This window comes from Cheilinus undulatus, linkage group 2, assembly GCF_018320785.1.
Source record: "Cheilinus undulatus linkage group 2, ASM1832078v1, whole genome shotgun sequence".
Taxonomy (NCBI): Eukaryota; Metazoa; Chordata; class Actinopteri; order Labriformes; family Labridae; genus Cheilinus; species Cheilinus undulatus.
In genome coordinates this window covers 6,053,871-6,081,149 of record NC_054866.1, presented here as the reverse complement: position 1 = coordinate 6,081,149, position 27,279 = coordinate 6,053,871, and the positions used below count along the sequence as shown (strand labels likewise).

Here is a 27,279-nt window from a genome sequence, read left to right as displayed (position 1 = left end):
AGGCCACTCAAATCCAAGTTGAGGTAAAGCTTTGATCATAATCATGATTATTTAGATTCTTCAAAAAGATAATTATTCTCTGCTGTATCTGAAAATGTTTGCATATGTGGAAATGAACTGCAACATGGTAGATAAACACAATAAATCTGACAATATATTGTTTTTTTTCTTATTGTTTAACTTAGTAACTAAGTATCAAGACCTTACATATCAGATATAAGGATAAAAAATAAATGATTTGCGAAACTGACAGATTGATGAAGGATCAACAGATTAGCTGGTGTTGTGCCATCCAGCCCATGAGGGGGGAAACGGGGAAGGCAATCAGGGTCCGAGCTGCTAAAGGGACCAATTAAAGCCACTGATAATCTTGTTGATTCTAAATAATAGCTCTGCAAAAAATAATTATACTTAATATATTATACATATATTGTAACAATGAAACTTACAACAAATTTTAATAATCTGCTCATTTTTGCACAAGTAAAACACACGGGCTGCACTCATGGTCATGATGGCTTGCCTCAGCATTTTATACAAGTAGACCGGCTAATCTCAAGTGGAGCCAAGTCTTTCAACACATTTCATCTGTAATAAGAGGGTGGCTCCCTGTAGTCTCCCTACAGTCCACACATTTCCATCAGTGTTGCAGTGCTTGGATTCCTGTGGTACAGAAGCTCTCACCCTGATGCTCCAATAACTCAACAGTGGATACGACCTCATCATTGGTCCGATAGTGCTTCCCAGCAAAGGGAACAGAAAATAGTCAAATGGTGCCAAATCAGGAGAATATGGAGGGTGATCAGCCAGTCACACTCAGTAGCCATAGCAAACACAGACTTGTGTGCAGGAGCATTGTCCTGGTGAAGCAGGCCCCCCTTCCTCAGTTTTCTGGGATTGATTGCCTTTTGCAGCTGCCTCAGCAAGTTGGCCTAATATTCTCTACTGATAGTTTGGTCTTTCTGTAGGTAGTCAATGAATACGATGCCCTTTGCATCCCAGAAGACAAGGCCATCACCTTGGTCTTCTTAGGAGGGGGAGAAGATGTTTGTTTCCACTGCATGGACTGCCGTTTGGTCTCTGGCTTGAAGTGGTGGACCCAACATTCTTCTTAGGTATGGAAACGTCCCAGAAAACCAGCTGAAGTTCACCTGCGACATGACCAACCTGGTGTGCCTTTGATCAGGCATCAGAAGCTGTAGAACCCAAGCACAAACCTTTGACAGCCAAGTTCAGTGTGCAGTATGTCCTCTACTTGTGCCTGGAGCATAAGCTCTCTGATTAGCAGTTAAAGGTTTCATCCATCACCATGTTGATGTTTTCTTGGGTGGTGGCTGTGACGTTGGGTCATCGCCAAGGCTCTATCTACCTCTCTTAAATTCAGCTGCCCATCAGCACAAATGTCCTTAGAGCAGGGCTGTCAGACTCAATCACAGCAGGGGCCAAATTCTGAAGGGCCCGAGGGCCTCACTGGGTCAAAATTTCTCACAGACTGTCAACCTCATCTTCACCAGTAACAAATTAAAGGGGGAAAAAAAAAACATAGGTGATAAATGATTTTGACTTCAAAAAAGTCAAACATTAAAATCAGGATTTTTAACAGTTATTAGATAAAATGATAAAATCATGAGTTTAAAATGTCAAAATATGACAAAATTCAAAATTTTGAGTTTTAAATGTGAAAATATGAGATAAAATGGTAAAATCATGTGTTTAAAAGGTCAAAAGATTAGATAAAAAATTGAAATCTTAAATTAAACAGGTCATTTTTGGGACTTAAAGTTACTTTAAAGAGTTGAAAAGGTCAATATATGAGAAAAAAATCTAAATCAAGAGATTAGAAAGGTGAAAATATGAGATAAAATTCAAAATCACAAGTTTTTATAGTCAAAATATGAGATAAATGCAAAAATACAGAGTTATAAATGTCCAAAGATTTAAAATTGAAGAGGTTAATAATAGAGATTAAAATTCAAAGTTAGGAGTTGAAAATCTCAAAAGGTAAGATAAAATTCAAATTCATGGCTTCAAAATGTCAAAATATGACTTGAAAATTAGAAGCATAAATTAAATGGTCAAAATATAATATAAAAAGTCTGACCCATAACTTAAAGTCATAATCGTGAGATGCGAATTAGAAAATACAAAATGAAAACACAAATTTCTTTTAACACTTTCCTGAATTTTTATCAAATCATTTTAACTCTACTCGTTCTAATTCTTATGACTTAAGGATATTTTCAATCATCAAGGTTAAGTTTACATTGTCATACTGGAGAAAACCTGTAGACCTCACACTGGTGAGTTATAATAAGAATATGACATGATCTGGTGGGCCGGGTATAACTGTGCCATGGGCCAGATTTGTCCCCCAAGCCTTGAGTTTGACACCCCTGCCTTAGAGGCTCAACCCTTTTTCTGCAGACATTCGATAATACCACAATGCCAAATTTTACCCATATTCATGAAATGTCTCTAGTACTGCTTTTTGGGTAATGGAAACAATACCGTTATAATCAGGAAAGGTTGACTTTAATGCATGCCAGGTTCCACTGCTGTGGCATAACTCTTTCCTGGTCAACTTATAAACTTTTCCGCCTACCTTCGTAGAAGTTTTAAAAGTGTTGAAATTGATTTTCTAGCACTATTTGTAACTTTAGCACCAAAAAACTGTCAAGTGGTCCAACTGTGAATTTTTTCTCAGCCCTTCACTAATCTGGGCTTTATGGCAGAGTGGCAGGACAGAAGCTTCTCTTCAATGCAAAACACATAAAGGTCTGCAAACAGTTTGCAAAAAAACCCATGTGTTTTGCTTGGAGAAGAGTCTCCAAACTAGCCACCGTGCCATAAAGCCCAGAGCGATGGAGGGCTGCAGTGATTGTTGTCCTTCTGAAACCTCTCCATCTCCACAGAGGATCTCTGGAGCTCAGTCAGAGTGACCGTAGGTTCTTGGTCACCTCTCTAAGTAAGGCCCCTCTCCCCCAATTGCTCAGTTTGGCCAGGGCAACTAGCTCTTAGAAGAGTCCTGGTTGTGTCAGACTTCTTCCATTTCTGAGTTATGGAGGCCACTGTACTCTGGTGAACCTTTAATCCTGTCTCTGACCTCTGCAGGCAGTTCCTTTGACCTCATGGCTTGGTTTTTGCTCTGATATGCATTGTAAGCTGTGAGGCCTTCTATAGAGAGGTATGTCTCTTTCTGATTCATGTCAAATCAATTTTATGAACCACAAGTGGACTCAAATCAAGGTGTCAAAACATCTCAGCAAAGATCCAGAGGAATGGAAGGAACCTAAGCTAAATTTCAAGTGTTTTTGCAAAGGGTCTGAACACTTATAATCTAATTTTGAGTGTAGATTGATGAGAAAAAATGAATTTAAATGATTGTAGCATTAGACTGCAACAATCTAAACCTGAAAAAGTTAAAGATGGTCTGAATACTTTCTGGATGATCTATAAATGACCTCACATGACCTAACTGCAGTACTCCTAGGGCCCACCAGAGGGCCTCATCATACACTTAGAAATCTAAGGGGAAATCTAGAAAATATCTCAGTAAACAGACAGAATGACTTCAGGTTCATACGAGGTTTGTTCCCAACATAAAAGCAAAACTATACAGGTGTGTAAATAACATTTTATGCAATAAAAAACTACAGGACACCATGTAATATGTATAGATTTACTAAATGATTTACATTTCCCAGCTTCAGCCTCTCCACAATAAATATTCAACATGTTTGGTCTCCATATTTCAGTGCCTCGTTCCTTCACTGGTGAACTATGCTCTACTGTATCTGTGGAGTGAAAGGAGCTAATATTTACAACAGGTCATGCTTAGCTATGAGCAGGAAGATTTCCAATGAATCCAAAACATGAAAACATGAGACAGGACAAAAAAGAGTAAAAAAATAAAACTGTACATGTTTTTAAATAAACCAAAATCAGAAGATCAGCCCTGTGCCAAACAGACTAGTGCATTCGTGTCGACGTCTACCTTGCACAGGGACTGAGTGCAGCGCAAAGCTAACATTTGACACATAAAATAAGGGGTATAGTATGTTCCTCTGTCATGGGTGACGGCAGAAATACACACCGGCTCCAACGCCGGCTCTAACGCCGTAACCACACCCAGGTGTTGACCAGCCAGAAAGCTACAGTGACAGAGTACAGGATCATCTCCCGCTTGGCTCGCTCCTTGTTCTCTTCTTCCAGATGTTGGAGTCTCCGGTTTAATTTGATGAGCTGGAAGTAAAAAAGAAAGGATTTTCAGTCTGAGAGATTTAAAGACAAACTGCAGGATGAAGATGGAGGATTTATTAGGACCTTACCTGGCGGCGAAGCGTTGTTGCATCCACAACGGTCATATCATCTGATCCTCCGTCCATTGAGGCTTCATACGATGACAGGGCAAGTCTGGAAGAGACAATGGTGGTTTTTAGAAAAACTCAACACAAATACTTCCATTTTATCATTGAAATAATTCAGTTCAGGTTCACATTGCTGCTTTTCCATTTTGCCAGCCCGGCGTGACTCAGACACTTCCTTCTCCATTAAAGTACAAACTTTAACAGTTCCTCCCCAACATGAGCAGGGACGATATAGTACAGCTGCACGAAACTACAGTGACGGCCAAAACAACAACAATGGAGACCACAGAGGTGACTGGACCTTGTTCTCAGTCTGTGGCTATTTGTGCACACACATCACAAGGCGACGAGTTTTAACCAGAGATGGTTGGAAGTAGTGAGCCAAAATACCAATGACTGATATGCCGATATTTTCAAATTCATACTAGCCGGTACCGATATTTACATGTAGTTCAGACCTAAAACCTCAGTCCTTAAAACACAAATCAAAGTTATAAGACTTAAGAAGACTTCACAAACTTATTCTGACATTTGGCCAATATTTACAGTAAGTAAAGGCAGATATTAACATCTAGTAAACACCAATACAGCTAAGGAGGATATTTGCAGCTGATCAGGCAGATAAATAAAGCTGATTAAGGACCATATTTCACAGTCAATATAGGCCTGAATTTATAGCCAGATATTTACAGCCAGACAAAAGCTGAAAGTTACAGCCAGCAAAAGGCTATACTTACATCTTGTAAGTGCCGATATTTACAGCCTACATAGTCTGATATATAAAGCTGATATAAGCGAATATTTAACATGAATTATAGGCCTGTATTTTTCAGTAAGTAAAGGCCAACATTTACAGCTGATAAAAGATGATATTTACAGCAGATACATGCAGATATTTACAGCTGAAATAGGCTGATATTTACAGTTAATACAGGCCAATATTTATAGCCATAAAGGCTGATATTTACAGCTGATACAGGCCAATATAAACAGCCGATATAGGCTGATACTTAGTCAATATATGGTTTTAAACATTTACAGAATATTTGCCTACATTTGTATTACACTGATGAAATTGTTCATCCCCTTCTCAAAAGCACAGGAGTATGGAGAGTTGTTCAACAGTACACACCAAGGAAGAAACCCTAATCATGACACTCCTACTGACAATACTCTGACAAATCAGTGGTCTGCAGTGTCTGGGCATCACATTTAGTAACAACACAGCTCACTCAGTGGCCCCAAAAGCTGTACCTCGATCACGACTACGCTGGATTATATAGATCAGATCAGATGTATATAGATTATAAATATTATATAGATCCCATGTGTGTTATCGTGCAGATCCATCTTGCAAAGACTCGAACTGATGAATGATGGGACCAATCTGTAAATCATTTGAGGAGATAGAGGTGGTAGGTACAGGTGTGGTTTAGATGAACAACAGCTGTTTCTCTGATTAGCCCATATGATGAATGTGAACGTTGGTCCAATCTCTCTCCCTGACTTTCATTTCTAAGGTCCTGTTATAACATCATCTATGGAGTGATGCCCAGATGAAAGTGAAATAATTTATATCCCATGGAGATGTGACTGTAACGTCAGGTTATCAGGTACAATTGCAAAAATAAACAACACTGACCAAAAAATGAAAGAGTGGTGAGAAGTTGAGACAATACCACACAGTGGAAAAGCACCATGGGCTGACTTTACAACAACAACATAACTTAAAAAGCAGTTTTCAATACAACATGACCTTAAATTCAGACCCAAAGTGAGAATGGAAGAAAGAAAAAGACAAGGAAAAGGACAAAGGATCAGAATGAAGATAGCCAGGTGAGGTTACCTGGTTTCATGCAGGGGGTTGGAGCTTGATGCCGACCCCCCTCGCAGTGATGGTTTGCTACAGAGGTGGGGGAGAAACAGGGGTGGGAGAGGGAAAAAATAAGACATATAGAGAAACGTATATGGCACAGTGTTGCATATGCGCACACACATCGCAAGTTTTAGCATAACTCGTCTTTTCTGTTATCCTGGAAATCAACTGGCCAATCACTGGTTGTATTCCCACGGCGGACATGTTTCCGGGACAGTGTGTTCTGAGATAGGGCTACTGTTTACAGGCTGTTTGTCATAACCGTTCAGTGGTGGTTCATGTTATTGTACAGATATGAAGAAAACAATGTTTTTACATTTAAAAAGGTGAAATTAAAAAAAATGAAAAAGGGCAAAAACCCTCTATGAACTACAAGTGTCAGAGTGTGATTTTAAAGAGTAACTAAAGTCCAGCATTCCCCGCTGAGGTTCATCTAAACTAAATCAAAGAAATGTCTTTTTGGCACCACACCTCTTTAATGTCTATGATGTCCTAAAGGCTGTGAGAGATCAGGGATAAGACACACCCACTCCCTCCTTCCTACTGTCCCTTATCAGCCACAACTTCATTCAGTCTGTGCTGCTTTTTAGATTTATTAGCCATAATGTCAGAACCATTCAGGGTAGACTGACCACGAGCTACCAGAGTGAAAAACCATGATTTCAGCTTACAGCACTACATTACCAACAATCCTAGAGTCTATCAGCAATGTCTCTGATTGGTGTATGAATTTTAGCTGTGGGCTGCCACTAGTGAAGGTAACAGTTGTAGAAAAGTGGGCGGTAACTGTTGAGTTCTGAAGGGGTGACAGAGGGTGTCACGTACGTAACAAAGCACCAGATCAGCCAGGGGGGAAATTATAAATGTAATTCAGTTTAAGAAGACGGTGCCAACCTGTAGAGGGCTGTCACTATAAATATTTAAACATAAGATGTAAAATTTAACATCAACTTTAAAAAGTGAATAAATTAACAAACTAACCCCCCGAAACAACTTCAGAATAATAACATTGAAAATGTGAGCTGTCTTGTCATCCAAAAAGAGATTGTGCTTTTACTTTGAAAAGCATTCAGGAAGAACATGCCAGGGTTCATTTTGTTGACTAAAACTATGACTAAAAATGTTCATCGACAGCCTTTATTTCCATGACAGAAATTAGACTCTGGCTGTGTCCCAAATCACTCCCTATTCACTATATAGTACTATTAATACACTATATGTAGTAGTAGTATATAGTACACTATATAGAACTATATAGCACACATGTAGTGATGCGCCATTTTCTAGTGGTGTCCGATTTCTGCGTGAGCATTGTTATTCACTTTATAGTACACTCATTCTATCCCACAATGCATTGTGAAAAAGTGAACAGCTGATGGTCACTAGCCCAGCAATATTTACCATCATGCATCGCGGTTGCTGCTCTCAAACATGATGGACGAACGAGAGGAGCACAGGAACACATATAAAAACTTTTAAATGCTTTATTTTGTTTGTTGGCTTTGACCAAAGTATTTAATGTGCAATAAAAATATTAAGGATTCATAACAGAGTAACTTCGCCCCCATAAGGATTACAAGACATGAGACCATCATTTTTATGCAAAAATAAGTGATAATACACACAAAATGTATATTATTTTATTACTAAAGACACAAAACTTTTTATTAGTAACTTTGATTTTTCTTGTGAAAATACGTTAACTTCAGAATCAATTTTCAGTGAAATTCTACCGTTTATTTCGATCCTCAGCTGTTGTCATGGAAATCTACGAGTTGTTGTTGCTAAACATTTAAATTGACCTATGGCTAAGTCCCGCCCTCAAACGAGATGAGCCAATCACAGTGCGTATACCACTCCAATACACTCGGACATCAGCTGCCTGGGCATCCATTGAAATGAATAGGAGAAAGTCAGTTTTCATCTGGTTTTATGAGTTTTTTTTTGAGATTTTAAGTTTAAAAATGGTCAAATGGTGTTCATGAGGTACATGCAACTCCAACACAAGGTATCCTGAGAGGCTGGGTGATGGAGTGTATGTTTTACCCTTTCCTAAGCCACATCTAAACTGAGAAAAGTGTCTTCTTTGGATAAAAGTTTTGCAGTAGACCACAACATCAACTCAACGTGGATAAAATTAACATCTGCTCTAAGGTAAGCCAACATCGTATTTGAGGCAGCATATTGTCACTTTGCTGGAAAGAAATATAAAGTTACCTTTAACTTCTCTAACGTTAGCTAAAGTTAGCCTAACATTAGCCTAACGTTAGCTCCCAGCTGCATTGTTCGTTGTGTCACGTTGTTTGTTGGGAGTTCGTTGGCATTTTTTGTTCTAGTTTTTGTACTTTGGTGATCGTACATCATTGTTAGCTGTTGTCCAAAGGGCTCTAGTTAAACTAAATTTAACTTCTGGAGCTTAGCTTCATTAACTTATCTGTAATAGCCAAGATAACAAAGGCTGGCGAACGTTATGCTGAATGATTCAATGTAAATACTGTAGCAACAAGTTAACAGAGAGACACTCTTGGTAAAGATGGTAAAAAGGCCGTTATATTTTTCTCATATTCTGAGCCAAAAACCTTAACTTCAGTGGCAGTTTGACGCTGATCCTCTATCTTGTGGTCTGAGATTGTGATGGCAATGAGATGCGGTTTATCAGGTTTGCACTGGGACCTGTAAATTTTGGCTTGTAACTGAAGCTTTTTATCGACCTTCTTGACAATAAAATGATTAATATATCCCTCCAATGTGTAGTTTAGACCCTTGTGGTGACTTCTAGATGATATGTGATCTTTCTGTCTCCAAAAATCATCAATGGCCTCCTGTGAAATGTCTCCTACTGTGACAACTGCAATAGTGTCTGTCACTGAATGTTCATTGTTTGTCTGAGTGAGTGGAGGGGGCGTGGCTTAGCCATAGGTCAATTGTGGGATGCCAATGATGTCATTACACGCAGCCGGAGTAATGTCCGAAATCATTTTTGCGTTTTGCAGTTGAGTCCAAGATATAGTCCACTATGCTGCTCACTATAGAGTGGATAGGGAGTAGGGAATGAGTAAGTGGTTTTGGACACAGCCTAAGACTAACAAAAATAGATCTTTGATGACTAAAACTGACAAAAACTGAGTTTAGTTTTCATCAAAATGACTAACACTAGACTAAAATGTAATGTAGTTTTTGTCGGACATTCAAAATTTGTGAGATTTCTCCACTGTGGGTAAGTCTGTCAAAAACAACGCAGCTGTAGCTTTTCTGCCTCTCAGCTGTAGAAAGCAGGGACCCCAGGTTTGGCAGAGTGCATTTGGTACCAAAATTTAGGCAAGAAAATAAGTGCTTGGACTAAAAGTAAAGACTACAATGTGAGGACTTTTTATGGACTAAAACTAGACTAAAACTAAAAAGACAGAAATGACCAAAATGTGACTAAAACTAAAATGCATTTCATTTAAAGCCTAAGAATAAAATTAAAAATAGCTGCCACAATTAAAACTGGTACATGGTAACTTGAAAAGCTTAATTCACTGTTAAACCAAAATATCAACATTTGGTGCGTTCAAGAACAACGCTGTGAGAACTCGCTGTGCTTTAAAGGGATGGCACATACGCTCTGTTCACCACACGTTACAAAAACCTGTGATTGAGGCCAACTGATTATCTTCGATTATCTGTTTTTGTTTTTTTTTCGTGGGAAGTCAAAATCACAGTTGCAACACAATGGTCTACTTTAAGAGGGAAAAAATACACTAAAACACTTAATCATGTCTTTCAGTTATATTCGCAATTGTTTCGAAACTTTGATGTTCTCTCAGATTTTTATTGATTCTTGATCAAAAATTAACTACAAAGACAACAAATACTGAAAATCCAGAGAACAAACCATACCATTTGACCTCACAGTAATCGACCATGTCATTGGTTCAGCGTGTACATAGGGTTCTACCTAACTACCCTTAGTTTGATATAAAGACATTTTGGGGCTTTTTTTAAGGGGACTGGACTTTTTTTAAGGGTCCTCCACAGGGACCTTTAAGGATAATCAAAATCTAATTTGATTCTATTTTATTCAGTCTTTGACCCTTACTTATGTTGAAACACACATCTTAATTGCTTAAAGCAATTTTAGACACATGCATGATATTTGATTTTATAATGACTAGACTATAGTTTAGTATCATGACTGTATTTTGTGATCCCTTGGAGCACCAGGCAACTTCCTATCTTTGCCTAATGCTAATACTGCCTATTAAGAATATAATAGCACAAAACAATAACCACATTTGAGCTTCCCTCCTGGGTTAGAGGCTGTCACCGGAACAAGGCCGTCGTGGGAACACGGTCTTTGACTGGTTTCACTTCTGGAACTAGAGCTTAATAACAGCAAAAGTTTTGGCCTGCCAGGGATCTGAAAGCTTAGAAAGCCAAACAGCAGCATTATTCAGTCCCGTTAATAGACGCTGTGTTAATATTGTTATTGTAAAGTTAGAAAATGGTTAAATATTGCCATAGCACACCGCACAAACACTCCAACCTTCTCCAACATGACTAAGGGCCACCAAACTTTAGAGAAACACCAATCACTTCCCTAAAATGGTGTGGTATATTCCTAGTGTGACTTTGGAGAACCACAGCTCTGTGGCACTTCCTGCTCTCTCTGACCAATACCTAGGCCGCAAAAAATTTAGGCAAAACAACAGCCAGACGGTTGCAAGGTCACCTGCGAGGGTTCTCATCCAAGACCTCCAGGACCTGCTGGTAGGCCCGACGAGTGGTGGACTGGATGAAAGAAAGAACGCCGCTAGCGCTGTACAGGTTGTGTTCTTCTTCGGTCACGGTGAGAGGGGGGCAGGGTTGGACAGTGGCTGAGGGGGACGGGGTCGCACTGTTCAGCGCCCGCCGCATAGAGCAGCCAATTTAGAGGAAAAAGGGCAGAGAAGAGGAAAGAAAGGGAAGGGGAGGGAGAGAAATAAGGAAAAGGAACTGTCCTCCAATTTGATATTTGTTAGAAATCAAAACTTGGTGAAGGCAAGAACAAGGACAATTTTAATGGTGGTAAAGATTTAAACTTGCCAATCATTTATAACACAAGACTATTGTTGGACCTATAAAATACATTAAAAAACTGAACTTAAGAAATGAACAAGCCAATAATCCTAAAAGCTTTAAACTAGTTGGTCATCTTGTAAATATTGCTATGACATGCAGTGAAGGCGATGATGATCACAAAGAAGCTTTTTCTTTATTTGCTTTCCCAGTCTGATTCATCCTTCTTTCTTGGAATAAATCAGACTGGGACCATGCATTAACAAATATGTTAAGTGTATCATAATTTCATAATGACTCTGCATCAAAAGCTCCTCTAAATTATGTCTTAAAATTTTATATTATGCTTCAAACAGGGTTGCTGATTGGGGAATGTGATCTGAGGGACCTTATGCTTAACAGGCCAATTAAACAGATTAACATCCATTTGGACAATCAGATGCTAACGGTGATCCTTCATGTTTTTACATATCAAAGTGTGTACTGAAAATGATTTAATATCTACAGTCATGACGAAAGTATTGGCACCCCTGGAATTTTTCCAGAAAATAATCTCAGGCAACACAATCAGACAGCCTGATTTAAGCAGAAACGGTTCAGTTCATACAGCTGTGATCGTCACAAGCTATTTCTAAAATGGTCTTGTTGTGTTGAGAGTCTTTGGTCTGAACTAGGCTTAAAAGGGCCGACTCTAATGTTGTGTTCACACCAGATACGAGCAAAATCATTCACATGAGTTAATAACATGTGAAGTCAATGTAAAGATGTGGGTACCCTAGAGTTTGCCTTAGGCAGGGAATCGTGCCATTTGAGTGAGAAATGAGAATTTGTGCCTCATTCAACACAGCTTCGATTTATTTGCAGGTGTCGAAAAATCTGAACTCAAGTGATTCTCTCCCAGTTCGGTGGCAAATCAGCATGGTGATCCTCTGTTGACATATTTGATAATCTCCAAAGAACAGTCTGGAGGGGAGGAGGAAAAACTTGTGGAGTCTGTCTGTAGCTACCCCGAGCTTTACAACATAACATGACTGCTTTACCAACAGGATAAACAGGAGCTCTCTAGAAGGAAAGGGAGTCAGGAGGTCAGATTGCCTGGTAAGTCACTGCAGATTCAAAGCAGAAATCCTCTGAATGTTGTCAAGCTCAGCCATGTTTGTTGACAACTGACAAGATGCCGGCTTTCAAATCTCGTGGGTACTCGCTTACATGCGATTTGCTGCACTAGTGGAGACAATTATTCATTTTTTTTTTTAAAAATAAGGCAGGTACACTCCTGATATTTCAGACAGGCAATCACTCGTGTCTGGTGTGAACACATTAGAACTGGCTCCTCTATGAACAACACATGAGAAAACAGCAGGAAGAGCAGGCGGAAAAACTATGGCCAACTATTTGGCAAAAAGGAGGGAAAAAAATCTGCCAACTTTGTGAAAATTCCATCCTCTGCCTTTGATGTTTTTAATGGTTTTATAAAGAAAATGTCATCAAAGAGCATACAACATTCCATTCTTGCCTTTTGTATGCAGGCTAGTCTAGATCCGCAATTGTCATTTCAATCTCACCAGTACGCCACAAGATTTAGTATCTAGGCGTCCTCAAAAAGCATATTTATGATAACACAAGGGAGAAAAGCTGTTAAAGAGGCGCTGCTAGCCTCTTAGCTCATGGCTAATCGCCTCCCATTCACTCTTGCAGCAGCAGCTTTACTGCACACACCATGCAGGGATTGTAAGAGAACCACAGAAATGATGCATAGGGTGTTGTTTGAATACGAGGAGGAACAGTGAGTTCTGATATCAGGTTTTCACTGCAGATAATATGAACGAACTGACCTTCTAATGTGGTATCTGAAAGTCCAAAACTGATGTTAAGGCAAATGTAAACAGGCTCTGAATATTTTCATATCTTAAATTTATTTTACTAGTAATCCTAAAATTGTTTAACAAAGAAATGTTAGTCATTTAGCATCGAAAGCAACAAAATGGCTCACAATGCGACAGAGAACACAGCAGCGGCGTCACAGAGACAAAAGGTTGAAGGCAAATAAGGAGCCACAAGAAAGATGCAACGTGCGAGTGCATGAATTTAGGAGACAAAATGGAGCTGTTTTGAAGGAGAGACTGGCGCGTCAATACTCACCCCGAATCATTACGCATCAGCTGACTGTTTTGACGAGCAGTGTTCTCACTGGCTGAGCGTTCCCGCCGTAATCGTCCCTGTGGTCGTAACTAAGAGGAATGATAAGAAGTGATGTGGTTAGGGCATTATTTTCTGGTAGACAATAACAAGATGTACTGTGATGCCTTCAAAAGGATTGTAAAGGTTTTTTTATTCATCACTCTTTAGTGCATGCAGTCACACAAGGAAGACACTTCACATTATCCATACTCCGATTTAGTTGATTTAACAGGAATAACCCATTTACCTGCTGTTCTCTAACAACTATCTGGCCTCGCACTTTACATGATTTAAATATGATCTATGGATCCTATTTAATGTGATTTTTTTTGTTGAATTAATTTCATAATTTCAAAACAGGGGATGTTCCTCATTAAAAAAGATGTCACATTTTTATTGTTGTTTTTCTGTCTTTGTTTAGTGTTCAATCCACTACAGATCAAAACAATTATCACATCTACAGAATTGTAAAAAAGTGGTTGTCCTATTCCTGATTTCTTAACTTTTTGCATATTTGTCACACTTAATGTCTCAGATCATCAGACAAATTTTAATATCAGACAAAAATAACCTGAGTAAATACAAAATCCTGAACCCTAACCCTACTATCTGGTTGTTCCACCCTCGGTTGCAACAACTGCAAGCGTTTGCTAAAACTGGTAATGAGTCTTTCACTGCTGTAGAGGAATTTTGTCTCACTCTTCTTTGCAGTTGTTTGGGGTTCTTTTGTGACCTGTTGTTGATACACTCTTGGAGTTACTTTTGTAGGTCAGCCACTCCTAGGAAAGTTCATCACTGTTTCAAGTTTTCGCCATTTGTGGGTAATGGCTCTCACACTGGTTTGCTGGGGTCTTAAAGCCTCAGAAATGGCTTTGTAACCATTTCTGGACTGATAGATGTCGGTGACTTTGACTCTCATTTGTTCTCGAATTTCTTTAGATGGCGCCATGATGTGTTGCTTTTTGAGATCTTTTAGCCTACTTCCTTTTGTAAGACAGGTTCTATTTAAGGGAATAATCAGGCCTGGGTGTGGCTAGAGACTCGGCTTTCCAAAAAGTGTGGTCAATCACAGTTAATCACTTACGATGACAAGGGGACAAATACCTTTACATAACACTGTAGTTTGACCTTCACAACGGACAGACGCCACTTCATCACTCACCCCCTCCTCGTTGTCTTGAGCTGCCCTCTGCTCCTCTTCCATGAAATCCAAGGGCCGCTCACTGAGGGTGAGGACTCTGGGTGGTGTCTTCAGCGACAGGTTCTCCAGGGGTGTTGACTGGATGAGGTCCAGGTCTCTGGGTCTTGGGAACTGGGGGTCAGTACTGTCTCCTGTCAAAGAAATGTAAGCATAGTGTGGGCTCTCACTCATCCAGGTCATAGCTATCCTAAGCTAGATCTAGCCCTTATGTCCTCCTCAGGCATTTTTGGCCATTTTTCTCAACTTTTTTTTTTTTTTTTAATTTGTTATCATTTTGTCAGTTTTACAGCTTGTGGCATGAATTTTTACAGGAACTTTTCTTTCTAGTTAAATTTTTGAAATCCAACATGTTTTACTCTTAAACGTCATTCATACTCTCTCAGTGAATTTTGTACCCTCTGGACAACTTTGAGGCAAAAATGTACATGTAAAAAAAAATGCTATTTGATCACCATACATCAATTTTTTTCTACTTTTTTTCATAAATCTCTTAAACAACTTCAAACCTGCTCAAAACTACTAAACATTCAATAATTTTCAATATTTAACTCTTTAAATGCCGGTTTGATTATTTGAAAAATGTTTTTTTTTACTACAAAAAAAAACAAAACACAAAAAGTGAATTATTTTCCATAAAATTACAAGTGGAAAGAAGGGACTTTGGTGCTGGTGAGAGTCTGACTGACAGACCCTCACAGAGAGTGCATAATATGGCAGTTAGCATTCAAGCTAGCAGTAATAAATGATCATAATTCGATTAAAATAGATTTAAAAAGTCGTTCAATGTCATGTTTACTGGTGTGGATCTAATAATTAAAAACGCTGAAAATGCTGGGTATTCAAAGGCATCAATAGCGTCAGTGGGAAAGCACAACGAAAGCTTCAAGAGAAAAACAAAGTAAGAGGCAACAATTTATAGTTCAAAAGTTATTTAACTTTTGATAAACTGTGTCACTTCTTGTTGTTTAAGACTGCGCTGGTCTGGAAGGCATTTCAACGATCACATTCAGAGAAAAACTGTCACACAGACACTATTCTTTGCTACTGCGCTGGGTCCTTTGCTTTTTCTTCGCTGCTCTAAAACAGTAGCCCATGCATGACGTGCTTTCCGGCAGAGAAGAAGAATTGATTTCCGTTTTATAGCACTAACAGTTAGCATGGCTAAACAAAGCTAAATATAAAGCTAAACCAAACGGTATCGGATCGGTGCATAAACCAAAAATACCAATACCTTCATTTTAAGCAGTATCGGATATTCTGATAACTGGTATCAGAATCGGAACAGCCCCACAACATACAGTCAAATAACAGAAAATTTTACAAAATCTATGCTCTAGCTCATTGGTCCCCTAAGTTTTTGGTCTGGGATCCCAAAAGAAAATGTCTACATTAAATTCATGAGCTTAATTCATTAAAACCATGATAAACACAAAACAAATAAATTAGTTTATACAAGGAGCAGCTAATCTTAGATGCAAATAGGGGTCCTAAAGAAAAAAAATTGTGACCCACTCCTCGATCTCTTCATGTATCTGATATGCCCGTAGGATAATAATCTTAAACCTGTGTTGAAACAATCAGCATTAAGTAATAAACTGGACAAAGTCCGGAGCCACTGATAGAACCATATCTAGTATCGTAACGGTTAAAACAGCTGACAGGCTCTGTTGATAAGTTTCTAATCAAAAACTTTGACCAGTAAACACAGCCTCTAATTCAGAATAATAACTACAACCAGACTTTGTGATTACAGGCTGAGCAGGTTATCGAGTTGTACAACTTTTTTTTAAAGTTGGGCTGAATTTTAGTCTGACTATTTGTCATGCAAGGGGGGACATGACAACTGATAAGTAAATACTCTCTTATCTTCATCCTGTTTAGTTAATCAGTTCAGACTCACTAAATTGATAACCTTACAAAGCCGACTGATTGTCCAGAATCCATGTCTGTCATCAGGCAGATCTATCATTTGAGGAGAACAAGGTAGTAGCCAGCTATAGGCAGGGTTTAGATGTACTGAAGGCCCATTGAAATGGCTGCCGCTGGTGGAGCTCAGATGTAGCTTTAGTATAGCAGCAGTATTATTGGAACTGGGCCACATTCTTTTTTTCAAATAAAGAGCGAAGAACCACACCGAAAGCCTCAGCCAACTACCAGCACTGACCGTTTATTCAACAACAACCTCTGCCATTCTTAACCTGCTACAGTGCCTGTCTCTCCGAGCTGTGCATGCCTGGTACTCAGAATTTTTTTAAACTCCTGCCCTTTACAAACACTTTGCATGTGAGGTTTCCTGGATGATTAGGAAATATCACCCATGATATGGTTTATGAAACAGTCTATATGGTGTGTCAGGTTATTAAGTTAACTTTTACTAACATAAATGCAACTTTATGTGAAGTAATGAGAGCACTTACTGCTCTAATAGCTATAAATCAGTAGTGGAGCTTGTCCACTAGCTATGCAATGGTAGTTTAGCTCTTCTATTAGCTAAAAACAGGAACTGACATCATCTGCTAGCTATAAAACAGTAGTTGAGATCAACTTTACTACGGTAGTTAAGCACATCTATTAGCTATTTAACAATAGTGGAGCTCATCTACTAGCTATGATACAGTAACTGAAATCATATACTAGCTATAATACGGTAGTTGAGCTCATTGTCTAGTTATAATATGGTAGATGAACTCATTTACCAGCTATAATATGCTAGTTAAGCTCAATCACCAGCTAAATATCTGATAGCTGAGCTGATCTACAAGCTATAATACGGTAGTTGACCGTATCTATTAGGTATATTATAGTGGTTGAGATCATCTGCTAGCTATAATATGGGCTCATGTACTAGCTTTAAAATGGTAGATGAGTTCATCTGCTTGCTATAATGCAGTAGTTGAGCTCATCTACTAGCTTTAGTTCTTGCAGTACTGATGTGGCTTATCTCTCTACTCTATACTAGTATGTCAGTCATTCTGCTATGTAATCCAACTTCTTAGATGAAAAAGTAGGTATCAATAGAGCAAGCAAACTCTGGCTTTATGTTACTTTCGAGCTTTGTTTGGTGGTGGAATAATGTGGAAGAGGGATTAATCAGTGGGGACAGTGTATACAGTTTTATCATTTTTTATCTGACCGGTAGTAAGGTGCTAGTTTGAGCCAAAAAATATCAATGCCAAATATTGTACCTGGTCCAGGTTTGTTCTCAGTCGATCCGAATTTAACTCATACTGGATGAGCACATAAATCGTGACTGTTGGGTCTGTGTTATAAGAGAATCAGTCACCTATTAGGGCTAAGCAATTAATTGAAAATTAGATTAAATGGCAATACGGCCCGCTGCAGATTTCAAATCGCAGAATGTGCAATATTTCTTTGACCTGAAATTTGTGTCAAAATAGCAGATTCAATCTTTTTTTGCAGCAGAGATGCTATGCATGTCATATCGTGCAATCATTCAATCATTCAAGTGCCATTTTTTCAGAAAAGTCTATTAAAAAATCCTACCATCATTTTTGTTCTTTTGTCTTTTTAAAGATGGGAATGACAAAAACCCTTCAATGCAACAATTCACATCTGATTTGCAATACGATTCAAAATAATCAGTTTTAGATATTTTCAAAGAACTTTTCAGCCCTTTTTTTTAGGAATAAAAGAAAGTTAATGAATAATCGCATATCAAATCGCAATCACAATATTGGAGAAAAAACATCGCAATTTGATTAATTTCCAAAATCGTTTAGCCCTGTCGCCTTTGTGAACCGGCAATTCACACCAGCATTTAGAGAATTACAGGCTAGCAGCCTAACTGACCTGAATACTGGCCTGCCACCACGATCCTCTCAGGGACCTGCATCATGACACTGTGTGGGACCTCCTGAGATCCCAGATTAGGATCCTCATGGGTCTGAGGAGCAACTTTGAGCATCTCTGGGATGCGCATCCTCTGGCTGATGCCTTCGGTATACTCCAGCTCGTACTGGATCCTGTTCATCTCGGCCATCTCAGCCGTGGGGGAGGGGAAGGCTGCTCCGTTCATCTGGCTGTGCAAAACAATTCAGAGACAATTGTTAGAGAAAAGGTCACAGAGGGCAAAAACAGGCCAACAACAGATTTTCATGGGCTGTGGTTACATTTTTGTTTTCAGTCAGGTACGACATGTTATACTGCATACCTACTGATACTACTAATAATAAGGTAGCTACTGCAGATACCAAAACAAGAGGAAGCTAACACAGAAACCAAAACAACAGGAATTTATTACAGACACCAAAAACAGGGGTCATTCTTAAAGATCCTCTTTAAACATTGGTTCAGCTGATGACTGCAGGCAGGAGGCAGACATGGAAATATCCCCGTGACTCCCTCATATAATGATAACTAAGAGTCTTTAGACTGTTTATACGGACACATAGGAGGTCTAACAGTTCCACTTTAGCTGTGTCACTGTTTCACTGTTAAACCAGCAAAGACTACGACTACGGAGTGAAGTGATAACCGTTGAGCTAACAGGGTTCACTGATGACTTATTTTCAGGTAACAAACGGCAGTATGTGCAGTAATCCATTAATCTCTGTCCAGTTAAGTAACCAGTATCAGAGCTAAATAAACCCTGTTTGTTTGGGTCAGTCACACAGACAGCATTAGCGCCATTTCAGGCTAACATTAGCGCCAATGCTTCGGCTTCTTACCCTTTAGTTTTTCGCTAACGGCAGCTTTTTATCCGGTGAAAACAAAATAAAATCCCAAAGAACGACGAAAACCTCTAAAAATACTCCAAGTATCATAAATGGGAAGAGGTAGGACTGAAGATGTAGCAGTTGGGCATCTCCTTCTGTTGATACGAGAGGGGAAACTCCTCTCCTCTTCCTCTGTCTGCGCTGACAGGAAGTGACGTCACAAAACTCAGGAAGAAGTGACCGTAAAGATTCCGGCGCGAAATACTAAAAACTTTAAAAACGCAAAAAGAAAAAAAGGCGCTCAAAAATGTTTGTTCCAGAGTCGCCGTTAATTTTAATACCATAATAAGTTTCTAACTACTCGGTGGTTTAGAGTTGCTTTTTGGTTGTAATTACAATGCTTCTAAATTACCAGTTAATCCAAATTAAAACATTTACATAAGAATATAGAATAATATATTAGAATATAGGATAATTTAGATTTAAAAATATTAAAGTTTTACCAGAGGTCACTGCTATCGTGGAAATATTGTTAAAGTTACAATTTGCCTTCACTTAAAGATGTAATTTGGAAAAATGGCAGTGTCACTGTTAAATGTTTACACAAAAACAGATGGATTGAGAAGGGTATATTTCTTATAAACTTGTTTGATGGTAATGGTAAATATTTTCCCATCACGTAAGGAGTTTTATTCTGTACTAACGGCTATTCCCTTGTGTATAATTGAGCTGATGTCTTTGAAGTTGATGTATTTGAAGTATCAAAAAGTTAACGTTGAGGTTCCTTGTTTAAAACTTGGAGGCTTAAAACTGACAAATAAAAAATCACTGATAAACACATTAGATGGGAAATTCAGATCTGTAATAAAGTTTTAACTGAAGGGAAAACTTCACCTGGAATTCAAAGTATGGAAATATAAACTGGACGAAAGTTTAGTTACTCCCAGGGAGGAAAGTAACTAACTGCATTTACTCAAATTACTGTGATTGAGGGGTGTTTTTGTGTACTTGTACCTTTGAGTACATTTTTTCAGTACTTTTACTTTAACTTAAGTAAGTTTTAACCAGAGTAACTTTACTTTTACTTGAGTTCAATACTCTTGCTCTTTTTCCATCTCTGTTTACTGTTTAGCAGCATATAGACCAGAGAGAATTAAAACAGGAGCATATCTAATCTAATGAGTTATTTCCTGTAACCATTAACTGTGTCACAGTAACTTTGACTCTTGTAAAATCAAAGTTATTTGATTAATTGTAATATTTTTAGTGTTGACCTTTTGTAATATTTATACCTTTTTGTTTTTCTACTTATTTGTGCCAGTTATTTATGTGCGATTATCTCGGTTCTATGTAACTCATGTGATTTGATACCTTATGTTTTCCGATATTCCTAACTTGAATGTTCAACAGTTTGACAAAAAATACTGAATGTACAAATTTCATTGAGACTCTTACAAAATTAAACTTTATTAAATAATTTTAGGGCTTCGATTGAATTACTTGGAAATGCTAAGTGTAAACCTAAGAGTTTTATTAGTGAACATCACAAGACTTAAAAATTTGTCACCTAATTCTGCCTACTGCTTGATTTTGTTTTTCATGATGCTGCAAATCAAGGTCTGTTGCGGCCTCTGCATGCTCCTCTAAATACTCCCCCTCCTCCACCCTGAGTGCTGACAGCACTCAGGTGTGCTGCAGCCCACAGGTAGAGGGAGGAGGGAGACCAGAGAGCCAGGGAGAGAGAGGGCATGTGGCACTCCAGGCCGCAGGTAACAAGGTCAGTGAATCAAGGAAGTGACCTGAAGCTCATGACGCCACTTTAAAAAAGAAAACTATATGAAAGTAAGTTAACATTTAAATTGAAATACGGATAAAAAAGTAAAAATCGTGAGGCAAAAAGGCATTACTATGATTAAAAGTATACAGACTGTAAGATTAGTTATAGTTGGGACATAAGTCAAAATTTAAACTTTGTTCTCATAACTTTTACTTTATATTATATAATGATGACTTACTGTTGCAATTAATGACTTTATCACATAATTTCGTAGTTTGTCTCATATTTTTAACTTTTTCTCAAATTTTTGACTTATTTTTGTGAATCTTATTTTTTCAATCTGAGATTTTTAACTCAATGTCCCATAACTTCGATTTTAATCTCATAAGTGGGACTTTTAAAACTAAGAATTTTGATTTTCATTTAATTTCTTTTAAATTTTTATCTTATATATTAGACTTTCATCTCATATTTTTACTTTACTCATAATTTCAATTTTCTTTGTTTATTTTTAGCTTTCATATTTTTTCTGTTATTCAGTGGCAGACTTGGGCTTCCATACTCTAAAGAACCCTGGGATTCAAAATTTAAACCTCAGACCATTATTGGTGGCCATCACAAAATCTTTTGACACCGGCCACTTTATTTTAGTCGTAATGATTTCTTCCTTTTATGATAAACAAAAAATAAAAATGTAATAAAAATAAACACAAATCAAACGAGTATTTACCTACACAATAAAAATGTATTTAAATAAAATTATTTACTTTAAATGGATTTATTTTTTTCTAACGGTGTGCATAATAAATGTTTTTTCTAAGGAATCAACACACTGATTCTAGATAAAACTTATATGGGAAAAAAACAGGGACAGGTCCGTTCTGAGTCTTCTAGGATGGCTGAGATATCAGAGGTTGTATTCAGAAAATGGTGGTACCACCAGTGTTACCTTATATTTGCAACATAAAAAAAATCACAGATTAATAATGACTAAATCAATTTTAGCAGTAATAAGGCTCACAACAAAACATAAAAAAGGATATAAACCACAGAAATACTAAAACTTAACTCCTATTTTATTATTAACAACGTGGAAAGTTCCATTAGTAAAATTTCTTATTGGATCACCTTTTTTTTTGTTTTATAAATATGTGGCAACATCTAACTACTCCATAGAGGTCTGTTATCCTACATTAAAGCAGTGTTAATTTTGGCAGCTATTTTTAATTTTAATCTTGGTTTCAGTCTTTAAATGAAATGTTTTTTTTATTTTAGTCAAATTGTAATCATTTCTATCCTTTTAGTTTTAGTCTTAGTTAATGAAAACTCAAAATATTTTAGTCTAGTTTTAGTCCATAAAAAGTCCTCAAATTTTATTTATTTTATTTTCTTGCCTAAATCTGGTACCAAATCATGTTATTGTGTTCTCTGCTCTCTGCCAAACCCAGGGTCCCTGCTTCCTACAGCTGAGAGGCAGAATAGCTATAGATGCATTTATAGACAGATTTACCCACAGTGGAGAAATATCACAGGTTTTGAATGTCCGACGAAAACTAAATAATATTTTAGTCTAGTTTTCGTCATCTTGACGAACACTAGATTAGTTTCTGTCAGTTTTAGTTATCACAGATCTATTTTTGTTAGTCTAGTGTTTGTCTTGGAAAAAAGGCTGTCGACGATATTTTAGTCATAGTTTTAGTCAACAAAATTAACACTGCATTAAAGTGGTTTCAGGGCTAAAATGCCTAAATAGAACATAATATGGTTATTAAAGTGCATGCTCAACCTGGTCCTTCACGCCGTGGCTCTCGGAGGTGGCCCCTCGGTGACAGTGGGTGGTGCTTGAACCCGGAGCCACTCGGCTGCGATTGACGTGGGACACCGAGAATCTCAGTCTGCCTCAGCCGTTCACGGTAAATCACGTCTGGATGTGGGAAAATACCGGAGCGAGGAAAGGAAAAACTTCCCAGTCATGTCCTAAACCTGGATCTGGAGTATCATCAGGATGCTCTCCATTTGAAGCCCACGGAGGCTGCGCAGACTGCACTCTTCTCTCCGTGACCGTAACCGGCTGAAATGATGTCCCCTCATCTTCTGTGGGCTTTAGTTTTCTGCACTTTGCACATGGCATCGTCTGTGGAGCTGCAGCCTGGCATGTAAGTGTTTTAATATTCATTGTCTGGGATATTAATATTCATTAACTGGCTCATTCATTATTTATAAAAAAGCAGGTCAATATTTCCCTCTAGAACCCGTTATCAAGACTAAAGGAAGCACAATCTCACATCATCAAGCATGCTATTAACACGGAAAGAGTTTCTGCAAACTCGTTTGCCTTCATCTGCAGTCACCTCATGGTTCACTCTGACAAATGTCCACTAGGTGTCGCCATTTCAGCCCTCTGAGGATGGATGTGTTTAACAGCAGTGGTTCTTAGCTGGTGGGTCGGGACCCAAAGTGGGTCGTGGAGCTGCTTTGGTGGCTCAAATATGGGATTAAAAAACAGGATGTTGCAAAGTCTTCATTATACAGAAGCCCTGAGTGGACATTCATCAAGGAAAAAGGAAAAACAAACATGATTACAGAAGCCTGGATAGGACATGTTTGCACTTTCTTTTCCCCCTGATAATGGGTCAGTTTTAGAGACATGATAATATCAGCATGAGTAACATGTAACAAAAACAAACAAACAAACAAACAAAAAAACTAATAACAATTTAATAAAAACTAAACCAAATAAGAAAACTGGCAATAAAAATGATTCAAACAAAACTGAGACTGAAAACAAAACTGTGGGGGAAAAAAACAATGAAAAATCCAAACTACAACCCCATTTCCAAAAAAGTTGGGGCACGGTGTAAAATGTAAATAAACACAGAGGTCAGTTGTCAAATCTCAAGTTATCTTTTTCACAATTGAACATTAAATTGGATCAGTAGCATTGGTGCTAGTGTCCTGGCTAACCGTTCCCTTATTTTTGAGGAGAAAAGTGTGTCAAACTATTATTGGGTTGTGGTGTTTAAATGACTTATTCACACCACTTTTTAACCCTTTTCATCACCATTGCTCCTCTTTCTTTTTAAGTTTTTTCTACATTTATTTTTTACTTTTATCCAATTTTTAGTTACTTTTTAACTGCTTTTCATCATTTCCTGCTCATTTCTGCCCCTTTTTTTTTTTTTTTACCCAGGTTTTGCACTTTTTTTTTTTTACCCATTTTGCCACTTCTTAACCACTGTTCAGAATTTCCTTACTCACTGTTTACCCTGTGGTGCATTTCTTGACCAATTTTTGCCTTTTTTTGTAACCTGTTTTGACCTTTCTTTACTTACTTATCGTATTATTTTTCCTTTAAAGTTTTTTTAGTTCCCTATACTTTATTTTCGGCATCTTGACATTTGTGCACATTATGGCTTAGCTATGGAGTCTGACATTACTTTCAAAATAAACTTAGAACAAAAAGTAAGAAAATTTGTGTTTGGTACATTATTTCTTTGTTGTAACAGTGCTTCTTGGTAATGAATCTTATACCGTTGGAAAGCCTGTTTATTACCTTTTTAAATGATGCCACATTTGTAAGGATCACGCATTTGTTGGATGAGCAGCAGAGCTGAGTATGTGGGTTGCGCCCATGAAAAATGTGCCAAATCTTCTCTGCCATTGCCAAACAGCTGATTCTGCCATTGACTCTTGTTTGGTGTTTGGTGGATTGGATGATTGAAGTTTGAAGAAACAAGACATATTGACAATTTAACAGTTTATTCATTTAACAAACAGGAGCCTCAGTAGCGTGTGGAAGAACCAAACACAGCCACAACAGCCTGGCTCCTCCTCCTTATGCTGGTCACCAGCCTGGTCACACACTGCTGTGGGATGGCATCCCATTCTTCAACCAGCGTTTGTCGCAAGTCAGCCACCGTGGTTGTGTTGGTCACTCTGGCACGAACAGCACGCCCAAACTGATCCCACAAGTGTTCAATGGGGTTAAGGTCAGGACTGCTGGCAGGCCATTCCATCCTCTCCACTCTCAAATTCTGGAGGTAGTCTCTGATAAACCCCGCTCTGAGGGGGCGAGTGTTGTCATCTTGGAGGATAGAGTTCTTGCTGACAGGGTGAAAAAACAGTATTCTTGGGGTGTCGTCTTTTTGGGACGCCCACTTCGCGGCCTGTCTCTGACACTCCCCATTATAGAGAACTTGGCCTTCAGTTTGGAGATGATGCTAGGGTTCACTCCAAGCGGTGTCGCAACTTGGTTTTGAGGAACACCAGCTTAAAGTTGCCCAACCGACGCCCCCTATCCAGATCAGTCAAACGTGGCATGCCGATTGTTGAAGCAGACATCCACTGACCACTGTAGCAGGGCCCATGCTGGGGGTACCAGAAGCTCAAAACAAGAGTCAATAGCAACAGCAAAATCAACTGTTCAGCATTGGCAGGGAAGATTTGGCACTTTTTTCATGGGCGCAACCCACATACTCAGCTCTGCTGCTCATCCCACAAATGCATGTTCCTTACAAATGTGGCATCATTTAAAAGGGTAATAAACAGGCTTTCCAACGGTATAAGATTTATTACCAAGAAGCATTGTTACAACAAAGAAATAATGTACCAAACACAATTTTCCTTACTTTTTGTTCTAAGTTTATGTTAGTCGCTTTGCCCATTCACCTTGTTAACATTATCAAATAAAAAGGTAATTTCATTTAAGAAAAGGGGGTTACATTTTGAATTAAGTTAAATTGTACTACACCAAAGATAAAGTTCATATTTTGTTCTTCTGATAAGAGTGGTTATTATTCAGCTCATATATAAAATATGGCAATCACAGATTAACTCTACAATGAGCCATGATTTTCCTGACTTCCACATTTGGCTGGGCCCAGACAGCTCTCCCCTTTAGCCCCCCTTATTGGCAGCCTTGCAGGTCAGTAACATGCCCGGGTATAAAAGGAGCATTTTAGAGAGGCAGAGTCTCAGAAGTAAAGATGAGCAAAAGATGGACCAAATGGAAAACTGTTCTGTGGTCAGATGAATCAAAATTTGAAATTCTTTTGGCACAGTTCTACAGCCAGCATCCCTGATGGTATGGGGTTGCATTAGTCCCTATGGCGTGGGCGGCTGACACACCTAAAAAGGAACTTTCAAAGCTGAAGAGTAGGTAGAGGTTTTAGAGCAACAAATGCTCCCATCCAGAGCGTCTCTTTGAGGGAAGGCCTCGACTTCAGCAAGACAACAAAACAAACAATCCAGAAAAGAAGACACAGGACTGTTGAGCAGCTAGAATCCTACATCAGACAAGAATGCAACAACATTTCTCTCCCTAAACTCCAACAGCTGGTCTCCTCACTTCACAGACATTTGCAGACTGTTGTTAAAAGAAGCGGGATGCTACACAGTGGTAAACATGGCCCTGTCCCTACTTTTTTGAGATATGTTGCTGCCATCAATTTCAAAATGATCTGATATTTTTATGAAATGGTAAAATGTTTCAACATCTGATATGTTGTTTATGTTCTATAGTGAATAAAATTTGGGTTTATGAGATTTGGAAACCATTGACTTGTGGTTTTATTTACATTTTACACAATGTCCCAGCTTTTTTGGAATTGGGGTTGTAATTTGACCTTGGTAGGCAGCCTTGACACTGTGAATATACTGATATTAGAAGTGGCTAAAGTTAGTTTGGACTTACTGACAGATCAGATTGTTTTATGTGAAGACTCTGACTTTTTTTCATGATAACCTGAAATGTCCTGAAGAATTAAAAAGATTTCCTTTTGCCAGGAGTCCTGATGGCTGAGAAACACTTCTCTTTATCTCTGCCTCTGCTCTCTCCTGCTTCTCTACTCTCAGTGACTGTGATCTGTAAGCTGTAGTACGGCTGTAGAGGTTTCTGAGTTTAAATACTGAACTGGACATGAGTGCAGGCTTCATTTTCACCATGAAAGAGAGCGAATACTTCCTCCTGTTAACTTCTGTCTATTGGAGCCAGATGGTTTTAGGAATGGGACACATCTAATTTAGGACTTCTGTAACAACAAAAATCTGCTTTTTTACGAGAACACATCACTGCATGCATGCACTGGGACATGCAAACAAATGATGTTAAGAATTCTTCCTCTCTTATAAAATCACACACACCTGTAGGGTCGTTCCTCAGA

At 38.4% G+C, this 27,279-nt stretch overlaps 2 protein-coding genes across 3 annotated transcripts in view; one reads left to right on the top strand and one right to left on the bottom strand.

The window, feature by feature from the left end:
* Positions 1 to 3,665: 3,665 nt before the first annotated feature.
* On the bottom strand, positions 3,666 to 19,544 carry mffa (mitochondrial fission factor a). 2 transcript variants are annotated; one of them, XM_041808480.1, is made up of 8 exons: positions 19,354 to 19,544; positions 18,476 to 18,705; positions 14,627 to 14,796; positions 13,426 to 13,514; positions 10,958 to 11,122; positions 6,214 to 6,270; positions 4,329 to 4,413; positions 3,666 to 4,242 (listed from the first exon to the last, which is right to left on the bottom strand). In XM_041808480.1, the coding sequence occupies exons 2-8, from the start codon at positions 18,699 to 18,701 to the stop codon at positions 4,111 to 4,113; spliced, it is 924 nt and encodes a 307-aa protein (XP_041664414.1). In that variant the 5' UTR covers positions 18,702 to 18,705; positions 19,354 to 19,544; the 3' UTR covers positions 3,666 to 4,110. The 2 variants fall into 2 exon arrangements, with proteins under 2 accessions (XP_041664414.1, XP_041664423.1); XM_041808489.1 differs by lacking the exon at positions 10,958 to 11,122.
* Positions 19,545 to 23,197: 3,653 nt separating this feature from the next.
* megf6 (multiple EGF like domains 6) overlaps positions 23,198 to 27,279 on the top strand; it is a 132,311-nt gene continuing 128,229 nt past the window's right edge. The window contains 1 exon segment of the mRNA XM_041806678.1: positions 23,198 to 23,274. Within this exon segment, the coding sequence (XP_041662612.1) occupies positions 23,198 to 23,274 (77 nt within the window).